This window comes from Pteronotus mesoamericanus, unplaced genomic scaffold (genome assembly GCF_021234165.1).
Source record: "Pteronotus mesoamericanus isolate MK-2021 breed Mesoamerican mustached bat unplaced genomic scaffold, CSHL_Meso_final contig_557, whole genome shotgun sequence".
Lineage (NCBI taxonomy): Eukaryota > Metazoa > Chordata > Mammalia > Chiroptera > Mormoopidae > Pteronotus > Pteronotus mesoamericanus.
The window spans coordinates 2387490-2401377 of record NW_026555200.1 but is presented as its reverse complement, the minus strand read 5'-3'; the positions used below and the strand labels follow the sequence as shown (position 1 = coordinate 2401377).

At 55.2% G+C, this 13888-nt stretch overlaps 1 protein-coding gene across 2 annotated transcripts in view; it reads left to right on the top strand.

Moving 5' to 3' along the window:
• KAZN (kazrin, periplakin interacting protein) overlaps positions 1-13888 on the top strand; it is a 389882-nt gene that overhangs the window by 351185 nt on the left and 24809 nt on the right. The window contains exons 6-8 of one of the 2 annotated variants that reach the window (XM_054579709.1): positions 390-520; positions 3407-3457; positions 4750-4873. In XM_054579709.1, the coding sequence (XP_054435684.1) occupies positions 390-520; positions 3407-3457; positions 4750-4873 (306 nt within the window). Of the gene's footprint in view, positions 1-389; positions 521-3406; positions 3458-4749; positions 5377-13888 lie in introns of those variants that run through there. The other variant, XM_054579710.1, reaches the window with a different exon arrangement.

Sequence of the window (13888 nt, the reverse complement as noted above, 5' to 3'; positions counted from 1 at the left end):
TCGTCTGTCCAGGTGGTGGGAGCACTATCAGGTGGTGGGAGCACTATCAGGTGGTGGGAGCACTATCAGGTGGTGGGAGCACTATCAGGTGGTGGGAGCACTATGGGGACAGCCACCGGGGTCCCAGGAAACCATGCCTCTTCCTGTCCCTCACCCTCATGAAGAGGGGGCCTAATTGGATCCTTAGGCCATGATGGGAGATTCTTCTGGAAGCTGCTCCTGATGACCTGTGGGGCTGTGGAATAGAGGGGCGGAGAGCTGGGCAGGCGTCCTCTCTACGTCTCAGTGTTCTTACCTGTCTAAGGAGGGTGTTGGTGGAATCCTCAGCAAGGCAGCAAAGGCAAGGACACTGCTTCCATCCCTCACTTGTGAACTGTCCCTCTTTCCAGCGGTCAGGGTGAGCCCCTGCCACTCCCGGCAGCCCTCTGTCATCTCCGATGCGTCTGCCGCGGAAGGCGACCGGTCGTCCACGCCCAGCGACATCAACTCCCCTCGACACCGGACCCACTCCCTCTGCAACGTAAGGCCAGCAGCAGCAGGGCCTGGGCCCTGGGCCCTGCCCGAACACCGCGGGGGTGGGAGGCGGGCGAAGACGTACTCGCTGTTTCCTCTCGTCCACCCAGGGAGCACTCTGGCGGAGGCACTTCCTGTTCTGTTCTTTCCTTTTGCAAGAAGAGATGGATGTGGGGAGAGAAAGAGAGGAGGCCTATTTGCTCCTTGTGTCCGGGAGGGCAAGGAAAATCCAGAGGAAGGCGGGCCTGGGTCGGCCGTGGGGTCTGTGCAGCCCGGGGCTCCCTCTGGTGGGCTGTGTCCGAGCCGAGACCGCGGGCTTCTCCTCCCAGACATGGCCCCCCACAGCTCAGCATTTCCCTGTGGGTCCAGCTCCCAATCTTCATCCAGGAACAAGGCAGATTTTTTTGAGCTTCCAGAAGCTTTAGCGCAAGGCTCTGGAGAGGTGTCCATGAATTTGTTCTAAGTTTGTTTGTTTTTCTTAGTCAAACCCTTTTTAATGCCGACTGGGTGCCAGCTACCAAGAGGCACATGTCCCTAGTCACCTAACTCTTGATGACTAGTACGGCAGGCAGAGGCTCCCAAGGAGTAGGGGGGGACGGGGGTGCTGAAGCGAAGGTGGGTCAAGGGTCAGAGGACAGCAGGACACCATGTCGAGGCTCTAATGCGAACACTGAGGGTGCGGGTGGGGCTGCTCTTCATTCCTGTCCCAGCACGAGGTTGATAACACAGAGAGCTCCCCTGCCAGGACCTGAAGACAGAGACACAGTAGAGTAGGTGTTCAAGTGCATGGGAAGGCTTTCTCAAAAGCTCAGTGAATGTAGCGAAATTGTTAATATAAAAAGAAACGAGATGAATCTAGTGGGAAGGAAAGGCAAATTAACCCCTACTTGCCGATGATACAGTTATCTACCTGGAAAGCTCAGGAGAATAAACGTAAAAGCCGTAGAACTAATAATAAGCTAGTACATAACTGTACTGGTTGAAAAATCAATTGATAACAATCAGTAACTTTCCTATGTACAAATAATCGTAATGGAAACTTCTTTTCTCTACAATAACAATGAAAAGCGCTTATAAAATGAGCTAAGACTGAACTTAAAGTCAGTCTCCGCAGCCTGGTGGCCCGGGCCCTCATTCAGCCCCTGTCTTGCTGGGGAGGACCCGGCCGCTGCCAGGCCTGGGGCCTCACGAAGGGCTGGGATCTTTTTTAACTGGAGCGTGATAACAGAAGTAACGTGTTCCCTCGTCCCCCGGAAGGCACCCTGGTGACAAGGGCTGTCTTGACTGACAGAACCAAGGCGCACACGGTGGGCCCCTCGAGGGCCCCGGCATCTGTCCTGTGGTTCTGAGGGGCCACTGCTGAGTTACACCCCCAGCCAGCATCTCCCAGTGCAGCCCAGACCCTTGAGTGTCTGTGTGTAGCCCAATGGGAAAACTTCTCAAGGGCCTTTTTTTTTTTTTTATTTTGGTCTTCTCTTGATGGGCCCAAAGGGGCTCTGCCAGCCAGCATACTGTTGGAAAATCCATCCTGCAGGAAGCGTTCTCTGAAGGCCCCTTGAATTGCTTTGGCACAGGCCTAGCTTTTTGCCCAGTGTGGCCTTGGCACGTACCTGCTGCTATAGGCAGCGGGTCCAGAACATGTATTTCCAAGTTCATTTTAGACAGGGCCCTGCGGCCAGGACATTGGTGCTTCGATAAGCCAGTTGTCTGGATACGCTTCAGTAGGCACTGGCCTCGTTCTTTTCCCCATAAATTTGGCAAACATGGCCCTACCCAGAGTAAGCCTGTTTTAGCTGCCTGCTGTGAGTTGTTTGTCAGCTGTGAGATAGGACTAAAGACTAAACTATCATGTGTTCCATTTCTGCCCTCCCTCAACTACCTTCATCCCACATATCAACAGATGGGCACACAGGTAAGCCAGGAAGAGCCTGAAAATAGCCCCAGGTAACCCTCTGTTCTCAGGCGTTTGACCTGACAACAGCGAGAACAGCCAAGTCTGGACTAATAACCCCTCCCCCATCCTCTCATGCTCTGGCCACTAGTTTAGAGCAAAGGTAGAGACACAGAGAGGCTGGAGAAGGTTGATGGTCATGGCAAGTGACCCAGGCTCTGTTTCTTCAGGAGCACTTTGCTTGCAATTCTGGAAATAACCACCAGGGGTCTCCCTAGTAATGATTTGTGATCCAAATGACCTGTTTGCCCCAGGCAGAACAGACTGATTCTGGGATGTGGTGAAGGCTTTTGCACATCCACTTTTGTACACCAGAGGAAGGAGAAGTAGGCCAGGAGGGACCAGAATGTCCCAAATTTGCATTGTAGCTCTGCTTTTAATTAACTCCATGATAATTGGACTGTATGGAGTCTGTGTATCTGTAAATCAGGCTAATGAATCCTTCTGTCCTTCCACAAAATACGTGATTCATTGTGTTTGTGGGAGGAGTTAAAGGCTACAGAGTCTCCCGAGTCTTCCTGATCTTTATTTTTGTGCTTTTTTCTATAAAATGATGTTTCTTTAGGAAAAGCACCAAGTATAACCAACCTCCAGTTCCAATGCAATAGATCAACTGAGACAGAAACTTAGAAGCCCTTAAGTATCCGATTTGTTCGTCAGAGGGTGTTGAGGGTCAAGAGGCCAGAGCAGGCGGGAGAGCACCCCAGGGCCTCAGGCCAGGACCCCCTGATCTAGACAGTGTCTCAGTGAGCCCCAGGGCCCTCCCCACTGAGCCATCTGGGAGTGTATGCTAAGGGGGTGGGGGGGTTCCCCACTCAGAGGCAGGGTGGTCCCTAAGGGATGGCTTCCTCGCACGGAAGATCCCTCACCTCACAGGCCACCCCTGCTCTCGTGTGTCCTGTGTCTCTGCCGTTTCATCTTTCTCTTCTCCTTTGGCTACAGGGCGACAGTCCCGGCCCAGTTCAGAAGAACCTGCACAACCCCATTGTACAGGTAGGTGTGCCTTCGCTGGGGTCTTGGGCCCTCCCTCCACCCCAGCCTGACCACGGCTTCAGCCCGCTCCCCGGGGCCCCTGGCACCCCCTTCCCGTACTTGGGCCCCCGAGGCAGAGAGGAGCTAAGGCACCCGGGAGCCACTGTGGGCCGGCGCCGGAATCGGGCTCGCCATGGGCTCCGTCCGTCCGTGCCCTCTCCTGAACCTGTAAACCTACTAAGTGCATCACACATCCTGCACCCTGCGGCCCTGGTAATGTCCTCTCCCCCAGCGGCCAAAGTCCGACGACCCAAGCCTTGAACTCACTGGGCCCCTCGCTGCAGGAAACTTTAATTCATTTTTAGCATTTTAATAGTCTGTCATCAGGGTGAAGAAGGGAACTGCAGGGAGGAAAACAACATGCATTTGAGGGTCAGGAGCGGTGTCTGAGGTCCGTTTCTAGTCCTGGGGCTCCCGCGTGCCGGTCTGTACGCCCGTTCATCACATGAGGGTCCACCAGGGAAGTTTTCCAAATGCAGATTTCTGGGCCCTTCACTCTGAACTGATCCACCAGGTGTGGGTTGGGCCTGGAATTCAGCAAATGTATTTTGTATCACTGACTCGTCTAATCCCACCCGCTTCCTGATGGAGAGCGATGTCCCACGTCTGTGCAAAGCACTTGACAGTTTACAAAGCTCTCTGGCAGTCGCCACCCCCAGGTCCCCATAATTTTCCCATAATCAGGACTAGAACCCAAGCCCCAGCCTCCGCACAGGACCTGGGCCAGTCCTATGTCTTGCCCAGGGCCTTCAGGTCCAGGGTCCTTGTCCTTGGCCGCCAGAAAGCTCAGGTCTCCTCTGTCCTCGCCCTCCAGGCTCTCCCAGGCCCCCTTTTCTGTGGGACTTTTTCACAGGAACCGGTGCAGCTGCTCAGTGCCCGTGCAGGCAGGGCCTGTGGCCTGGACACACTCCTGCAAGCCCTCACGAGGTGCTGGAAGGTTGTGGGCCAACAATTTAAATGATGCTGCGCGCATCACCCGCAGCCAACCGTTAGGGAATGCTGATGACAGGCCAGGTGCTGTTATAAGCGTTTTTATCCTCATTCTGGGGCCATCCTCATGACAATCTTGAGTAACTGGCCTAAGGTTCCTCATCGAGTGCCGGGCAGATCCTGGCATTCCTGACCCCTGGTGACCCCTGCCACTCGCCCCTGCCCGCCCCTGCCCACCCCTGCCCCTCCTGTCCCGTGCTCCCCGCTCAGGTTGGCTTTGTTCTTCTCCCCTGTATCTCTGCCACTTGGCCCCGACTCCTCAGTCACTAGAGGATCTTGAAGACCAAAAACGGAAAAAGAAGAAAGAGAAGATGGGATTTGGCTCCATCTCCCGCGTCTTCGCCAGAGGGAAGCAGCGGAAGTCCCTCGACCCCGGCCTCTTTGATGGTACCGCCCCTGATTATTACATAGAGGAGGACGCGGACTGGTGATACCCACCTCCCTTGGCCTGCTGCCCGGCAGGCGTGTCTGTGCGTGTGGACATGCGTGTGCGTGCATGGGGTGTGCGTGGGGGTGTGCGTGCGTGGGACAAGCGTGGGCGCGGGAGCTGGGTGTGGCCAGGCGCAAACACGTGTGACCCCTTCCCCTTGCGTCGCCACCTCTGTAATTGATGTACATACCACAAATGTGTGTTAATATGTCAACTCTGTCGTCTTTGGCGCGATACAGTTGTGTTGTTAATCTGGGTTCGTTTTGTTTTCTGTTTTTTTTTGTTTTTTTTTTTTCAGTGTTTCTTTTTGTTTGGTTCGTTGGGTTTATTTTTTCCCTTTCCCCTCCCCTCCTCATTTTTATGAAACTTGAAAACTTGAAGGACTGCTGTGTATTTGTAAATAACAAAAAACTATTGTGCACTCTGTGCTTGTAAATGTCCCTTGTCCAAACTGCTACTTCTGGAGCCCGTCTCCCCGAGGATGTGGTCTGTTTTTTATGTCCCCCCCCTCCCGCCCCCCCCCCCCCCCCCCCCCCCCCCGGTGTGAACGTGTGGGACCAGACCCTGTTCTCGGGGCGCGCCCAAGTCACTTTAACCACAGAACTCCACCATCGTCAGGGTAAGGTCCGCTCTCTGCCAGAGTGTCAAAAGCCCGGCCCGGGGCTCGTCTTGGCTGGGTTTGTTGAGGTCAAACAGGCTCTTTTTAATGGCCTGCCAGTTTTTAAATTGCGTTGCCATTTCTTTCTTTATGAAAAAAAGGAAAAGAACATTGTTCCATTTAATTTATTTGCACAAATGCAGAAGACTTATTCTAACTAAATTATTACATAAATATTGGAATGTATATTTTTCCATGGGGGTGGGGGGGGCGGGGCGGGAGGCGGGTGTTCCTGTTGACTTGTCTAGTCTCTTAATCATGCTGCTGCCAAACTGCGCAAGGTAGAGTTTAGGGTGGCCGGAACCCAGGGACCGTGGGACTTCAAAGCTTGCTTTTTTCTGTTACTTCCTCCTCTCCCCGTTCTTCCGCCCCTGCATGGAGGTGCGCTCACCTGCCTTCCCGCCCACCGCTCTCTCCAGGCCTCTCTATTTATTTACCTGAGCTACGGAACACTGACGTCAGTGAGCAGAGCCCCTACTGTAATGGTCACCTTCTCTTGGGTCTGTCTTTTGAGTGAGGTTGAATACGGGGGGAGACAGCCAATTGCAAGACCACATGGTATGACTGCAGGGGACCCCCAGCCAAGCGGTTCCAGGAGGGCCCGCCTGTGGCACGCATTCCTCCCTGTAGCCGTCTCGCTCATCCTTGGGTGGTTCTGCACGCTGACCAGGCAAGTGTCATTCGGGGAGGCTCTTGTCTCAAGGGGAGGGCTGTTGGGGACACAGGGTCCAGGACCAGGGCCTCTGCCCTCCCCATTCTGGTTGGTTCCTCCAGCCACACGTGACAGAATCTCTCGGGACCCGTTAGGCAGCCTGAGCCCTCTCCCTGACAGGGAGAGGGCTGACAGGAACACCTGCCTATTTGGGGAGCAGAGTTGGCCCCCATGAGGTGTCACCAGCAAGGAACCGTGTGCGTTAAACATGGGGTGATTAGAGGTCACGCGAGCTAGAAGCCAGGGCCTCCCAAGGCCTGAAACTAGCTTCCCTTTTCTTTTGGCCTGTGATTCCCTGCACCCCGCACCCGCCACCCAGTGCTCCCCCTTAACTACTAACACAGCTCAATTCACACACCCTCTAAACAACAGTAGTTGCGCTTTCTGCTAACAGTAATGTTTTCTGCTCTTACCAAGAAACAAGATTTTAAAATGCTGGAGCGTCTCTATCAGAACGGATAGGATATTTTGTCCAAAGTCTCTAAAACAAACAGAAAAGCCCCGGCCAGCTGCTCCCTTTGCTTCTGACCTCGTGGGGGTGGGAAGGAGCCGGCCGCGCACCTAATAAGGCTCTTTCTGGCCTCCTTGGGCTACGCTATTTTAACAGGGAGACCAAGGCTGGCATCTTTCTCTGAAGAGATTTTAGAAAACACTCCCCTACCCGACCCCCCCATGATTTCTTTTTTCTTTTGATTGATTTGCATTGGTTTTCCCTTTTGAGAAAATAAGATGGCAACCACTCCTGGTAATGATTTAGTAGTTCCTTTTCATTTCAGTTTTTGTAAATTAGGAGATAATTCTAAGAGTTACTAAGGATGATTTATTTAAGAGAACTACGTCAAATAGCGAATGAGTTATGGGTAACATTAGATGAAAATAACCTCTCCCATGGGAAAGGTTTCTCGAAGGCATGGATGCAAATATAAAATATAAAAAAAAAATCTAAATAAAGCTTATTTTAAAATATGATCGAATTCTATGTTATTTGATTGCTTCTATCTTGCTCCGGGTGGGAGGCAGAGCCCCCGTGACCTGCCCCTTGGAATTCCAGGGCTGGGTCCCGAGGGGCTGACGGGCGGGGCCGAGGACAGCTGGCTGGATCCTGCCTGGGCTCAAGGAGGGGCTGCGGCCGGGTCTCCCAGAAACGCCAGGTCTTTGCCGGCTTTACTGCCAGTGTCCAGGACTGCCCGTGGCCCTCAGCACCAGCTCCGAGCTCGGCCCCCCGGCCCTGCGCCCTCCAGCCCAGCACCCCGGTCAGCTTTCACTGGCTTCCTTCTCCCTGCTGCGTGCCTTCCAAAGGCCCAGAGGCAGGGCCTGTGAGTTTGGGGCATGTTACTACCTGCAGACCTCAGTGAGCCTCTGCAGCGTCCCAACTTCCCACCGTCCCTGGGGACTGAGAAGAGCTTAAAAGAGAAACTGAGTGCTCCACGGGGCTTCCCTGATGAAGCCAGAGTAAGCCAGGCTTTTCTGATCCCTGGGAAAGCACCCAGATGCAAAGTCCAGGCCTCCCCCCGGGAACCCCCGCAGCATGCCTCGGGAAGAGGCCCCCAGATACAGCAATCCCTAGCGGCAGCCAGTGCCCTCAGCCTCCGTCTCCCAACCTAAAAAGAAAGCTGCCCCAGCAATAAAACCGATAGAAGACCAGCCTTTTAACTCCCCTATCATTTCTGCGGGAAGAAAGCGCAAACCTCCGTGCGAGCCAAGCCGCGCCGAGAAGGTGCCAGGCTCGGGGCAGCGAGCACCGCGGGCGTGTGCACCCCAGCAGTTCCCAGCCGAGCCCCACGCAAGAAACACCTGCAGGGCTCTCAAAAAATTACCCTGAATCAGAGGGTTAAACCTCTGGTGATTCCAAGGTGCGACCCGACTCGAGGACCCCTGAGCTAATCTGAAGAAGGCGAGTGGCCCCCAGAAGCCACCGCTGCCCTCCCCCTGGCCTCATGCAGGCATCATGAACCAACTAAAGAGCCCTCCCTGCCCAGCCCCAAGCAGCTTCCGATTTCCTGCCTCCGTCCGTTGGAGCGGGCATACGAGGAGAAAGCCTGCGGGCCACCTCAAAACCAACCCAACCCCGATACGAGCAGGTGGGGGAAACACTGGCCCAGAGAAGAGGGACTTGGCCAAGACCCTAGATGTCGCTCCTACAACCCTGTGACCTTCTCGAGGGCTGGGCCGCACCTTATCCAGACCTGTAGCTCTACTCAAAAAGCCGCACAACGGCGTTTCTTAATGTTGTCTGACACCTTGTCCCAGATGGACCAGCTTCAGGTGGTGCCTATTACTCAGAAATTGGAGCAGGGTGTCTGGGCCGTCCGCGGCATCCGGGGCCAGGGTAGAGCTGCCTGGGCTGTGCACAGCCTGCGAGGCTGCACCCTGGCCCCTCTGCGTGCTCTCCCCGCACCCCCACCCCGTGCTGGTTGGTACGCTCCGACAGGCGCAACCTAATAAAAGTAACAATAATCATACCTAACATTTCTTAAGCACTTACCGTGGGCCAGGGTCCATGCTGCGCGCTTGACATGTATTAACTCAGTTAACCCTCCAACAGCAGACGTTCTGGAGAAAACTGGGGTTAAACCATCCGGGGTCAAGGAGCCCCGTAAACAGGAGAGCTGGGCTTCAACCTGGGGAGTCTATGGCGCCCTGAAGCACCGCACCATCTGGGCAGCGAGGGGCTGGGACCAAGCGGGTGGACGTTGCCCGTGCTTCGGCCGGGCCTGGTTTGAACCTCCCCTCACCCCGACTCTTGCCCACCAGTGAGGAGTCACAGGCACAGCATAGCGCTTCCTGCTTTTCTGTTCCTCTCAGCCTTTTAGACCCCCCAGGCCCAGAAAACCCACCCAGAGGGGAGGAGCTGGTACAGAGGGCTGAGCAGAAACAGGCTGTCTGGCATGGGAGCTCTCTGTTCCGGCAGAGGGTCCCCTGCCTTGCTCTGCCCGAGTGTCCTCACTGGTTGCCAAAGAGCTGTCCCGTCCTGAGGCTGTTAGCTCCACCCACAACGCCCTGCCAGGCCCCCATCCGCATTGGGCAGATGCTGAGGCCTCCCCACCTGGGCCCCGGGGAACCCAGGTGCAGCGGGGCTGCCTCTGTGGGGTCATCCGCCCTTTGTCAATATAAGTTTAAAAGTATCTATAGGCCCTCTCACCAAAAGCCGGCATTTTCACAAAATGGGCCTCAAAACACCCCCACCCCCGCCACCTGCTCCTACCAATTGGCCCTTAAGCTTTTCAACCCCACCTCGCGCCCCCGCCAGGCCCAGGTGGGGCAAAGCAGGCTGTGGCCCCTCCTTCCCACCTGTTCCCACTTCCCGGTGGCAAAGGAACCTGGTCGTAATAAAGACAAGAGGGCGTGCATACAATTAACTTTCCCTTCTAGAAGAACAGCCTCGTAACTTTGTATGATCGAAGAATGCCCTTAAAAAAGAAAGCTTAAAAATAACTGAGGAGTTTGGCCTTGACTGTATGTTAGAAGTTGTTTAAATATCAAAGTCGTAGCAGATCACCAATGCAGTACCACTGAACAGGCAACTTGAAGGTATAAACCTTGATAGCACGTGCAATACAGATCATTCAACCACTGCTGGGCGCCTTACAGGGCTGTACCCCCCACCCCGGACAGACTGAAGCTGGTAGAAAACGACCCCGAGAGGATAGACCCTTAGATGCAAGAATAGCAGCAACTGAAAACCGAGGCCTATTCTTCCTGAAAATGGCAGGACTTCCCATCACTTAGCATGTCCCCAGGGGAGCCTTGTGACACTGCCATGCTTCTGAATCAGAACCCCAGAAACCACGGGCTGTGTGCTTGTTTACGTTTCCGAGTTTGGGGTTCTAGAAGTCTCTGATTGCTTTCCTAATGGGTTACCAGTAAGTAGCAGTTAATTGCACCAAAATACTGTAGTGTGTAAAATCGCAGGTCATGCTCCATGGGGAGGACCCTGCAGCCCACCGGCGGGTTCAGGCTGTGCCTGGCTAACTGCTCTGGCCCCTGCATTGATGTCCAGCAAGTTGTTTATCCCGTGAGCTTCAGCGTCCTCCTCTTTGAAATGAGTATAATAATTCTCCTTCCCCTGTAGGCTGACACAAAAGCTGAATGTGTTTTGGAGCCTGGAAAGGACTAGCCACACAGTTTGTGTTCCTTGTGATTTGAGTGGATTTAAGTTTAACCGAGGGAGGAAAATGGTGGGAAGCAGCCTGACACACATTTTTAGCCTGAAGGAAGGTGAATGGATCAAAATGTCTTCCCCAGGGAGTGAATTTGGGGCATCGGGCCGTGGAAACCCTACAGCCCTGGAGCTGTGTGCCCCAGTCCTCAGAGCCCAAATTCAGGTCCGTCGTTGCTTTGGGAGAGAATCCAGGTTTCTCTGCCTTGGGACAGGGAAGGTGTGAGGCATTTGCCCCTAGAACCCACCAGCCCTGAGGGCATTCTCCCTGTCTGAAGTCCGGGAGAAACAAGTTCTCTGCTGTGGCTACACAGGCGACTTTTGACCGAGAAAAGTAACTAGGCTGCCAAAGGCTGCGTTCTTGAGATAGAAGTCCTAAGGATCACCCTAGGGTGGCTCATTTATAAGGAGACGTGTCAGAGCCCAGGGACGGCCTGGTCTGGCGGCAAGGCAGGCCTCGATACCCCAGATAAACACTGTTCTCGTCCTCATTTATCGATAAATAGACCAAGGCACAGAGGGGTGGCGTTCTTGCCCCGCGTCACACAGCTAGGAGGCGGCAGAACCGGGATTCGTCTCTAGCGGTCTGGCTCCCGAGTCCCCGTTCTCAGTAACTGCTGTGCAGCCCTTGATCAGCCACGGGCCCCCACGTGCTCTGCCAGGGACGGGTGATCTACAGGAAGCATCAGGGAACTTGATAAAGCCTCACTCACCAACCCCATGCAGCCTAGATCTTTGGGACTCCGTTTCTCCACCCCATAGAGGAAGACATGGGAATAAGCAGGAGTTTGCAAACTGCGTTCCATGGAACCCTTGGGGGTTCCTCAGAGATCCCTCAAAGGATTGCCGTAGCTGGTGAAAGAACTAACGGGCAGGGCTCCCACCCCACCTTCCCCCAGAAGCTCCGCTCTCACCTGTTGCGTGCGGGACCTCCATGCAAGAGTCTGTCTGGAGTGAGTCAGAGGGAAAGAAAATGAAAGAGGTTTGAGAACCACACGCAGCTCAGTAGTTGTGAAACCTGAGCAAGCCTTGAGTTTTAAGGGCACAGACTCCCAGGCTCCACCCGCTACCTATGGGATCAGGGAGCTGAGTGTCTGTTGAACGAGCTCCCCACGTGCACTCAGTTGCAAGAGGTGCCGTGGGACGACGGGCACAGGTGGCATCTTACCCGTGGGTTTCAAGTGCAGATTCCCGTTGGAAAGCTTGCCCAAGGGGCTGTCATTGGCAGGTGGAGGCCACCTTCCCGGGGCAGGTCTAGGTTCCCCCAGTGAGGCCCCAGGCTGCCGCCAAGGTAGCTGGTGACCAGGGGCTTTCCTGAGCCCTGCTGAGCAGAGCTAAGGGGACGGGGACAGTGTATCTCCTGTCCCCTGGGCAGCCGTGGGTGCCTCCAGCAGTGCCCCTGTTCAAGCCACAGAGAGGTTCCCCGATTTTTCTAGAGGCACAGAGCCAGGAAGTGGCAGGGCGGGAGTCGAACCTGGTTCTGAGCGTGGTGTTCATTGTCATTGTGTCACTGAGGCCTCTGCTGACCGCTGGGGGGCGGGGCCCACTGGCCGTGGCCTGAGGCCGGTGGTGCCCCATCAGCAGCGGGGGACAAACCCTAAATTGAGAGCGTGGCTACACAAACTGAGCCCTGGGGGGAGGTATGGGATGGAGCAGCTGTTCAGTCACACAGGGGTCTGCCCAGACTCTGCTCTTGGCTCCTGGCAAGGCCCAGCCGTAGCTGCCCCGGAATCCCACCCGCCTCAGCCCAGCGCCGCCAGGAGGCCTAGGCCTGGCCCTGGGTTCCTGGCCCCCAGCTGGGCCAGTGCCTTGCTGTGTGACCATGGACAAGTCAGTCTCCCTCTCTGGACTTCAAACTCTCTCTAAAACGGACTGGGGCAGTGCTTACCCATCCGTGGCCTGTGGAGTCTTAGGAGTCACTGGTGTCCTCGGCCACCTCCTCTGTCACATGCGCTGCCCTTCAGCCCAAGGCTTTGGTTTACTTACAGGTATGATTTCCTTGGAGCCAAGGGTCTTAATGTCAAGCCAGCGTGGAATCCGTGGTTTCGGTCATCCTTAAGCTCCCCGCAGAGGCCTCCTTCTGCCCTCCCCTCCCCATCCTCACCCTGCAAACTGTGGAAAAGTCATTCCCCATCGGCACCCCAGACTTCCTCTGCTCCGCATCAGAGAGAGGCGGTTCAGGCCTCCTCCCTCCCCAACTCTGGCAGAATGGAAAAGTGGAGGCTGCTCACGGCACCTCCAGCTTCAGAAAGCCTGTAAACCAAGGCACACGAATACGCCCCAGGAGGCCGTGCGTCCCCTCGGTGAACCACAGTGCGACCACGCTGAACGATGCTGCTCCCTGGTCACAGGTCGCTAGGGTTTACAATGATCATTCAAGGGCAGAGTAGGGTCAAGGTTAAGAGTGTAGATTCTGGGCAGACTCTCTGAGTTCTAACCTCAGTCCTGACATTTGCTACCTGGTAACCTTAGGCAAGTTACTTAACCTGGGAGAATAGTAGGATAGTCAGAGGGTGGCTGCAAGGGTAAAATCAGGTACTACGTTATCAAAGGCTTAGCTAGGGCAGCAATGGGTGTCAGCCGCAGCAATGATGACAGCACCATGACAGTGATCTCACCTCCGCCTGTCACCAGCTCTGTGAGGCAGGCAGAACAGGGCCAGGCCTTTGTGCTGATGCAAAGACTGAGGCCCAGGTAAGCTCAGCGATTCGCCCAAGCTGCCAGTGCCAGCCCAGGTATAGGACCAGAGGTAGCAGGAAGCCTAGAGCTGAGAGGGCTCTCGGTGGCCTCTCACCCAGTCCCCTTGTCTTGCAGGAGGGGCCTCCCCACCACCCAGCCAGGCAGCAGTGGCTGAGCCGGCTCGGGAGTCCAGCGCTGCTGACTCCTAGGCCAGCGTCCCCCAGACTCCAAGATTCAAAATATATCCCTGGGTCAGTAAGCGTTGGAAACAAAGCATAGTCTCCGATCCTTAGCGCTCAACGCACCCATTAGCTTTTTGAGGCTCTGAAAAGTTCTGCAATGAAGAAAAATATTTTGCTTTTTTCCTCCTCATGTGTCCCAAATGTGACTGGCCACAGACCTGTGCCTTTTTATCTAGCTCCATGGAGCACCTTCTGGGGTGGGTGGCTCCTTCAGCCCACCTTATTCTGTGCTCGCAACTCCTAAGTCAGCGGTCCTTTGAAGATCTCTATGCATCCCACATTTCTGACATGGCTCAGCCACAGGCAGTCCCTGTGACTCACGTGGGACCCGGTGCGCCTTGAGAAGTACGGCAGGCTAGACGCCAGGCGAGGCAGAGCCCGCACCTCCGTTGGCGTGAGCATCCCCTTTGCTCAGAATGAACCCGAGTCAATGCACAGCAGCTGCAGGAGGCAGAAGGGCCCCGGCAGGTCAGCTAAGAAACGCCAGCCCTGGGGTGTCCCAGGTCCCCACTGCAGACAGGG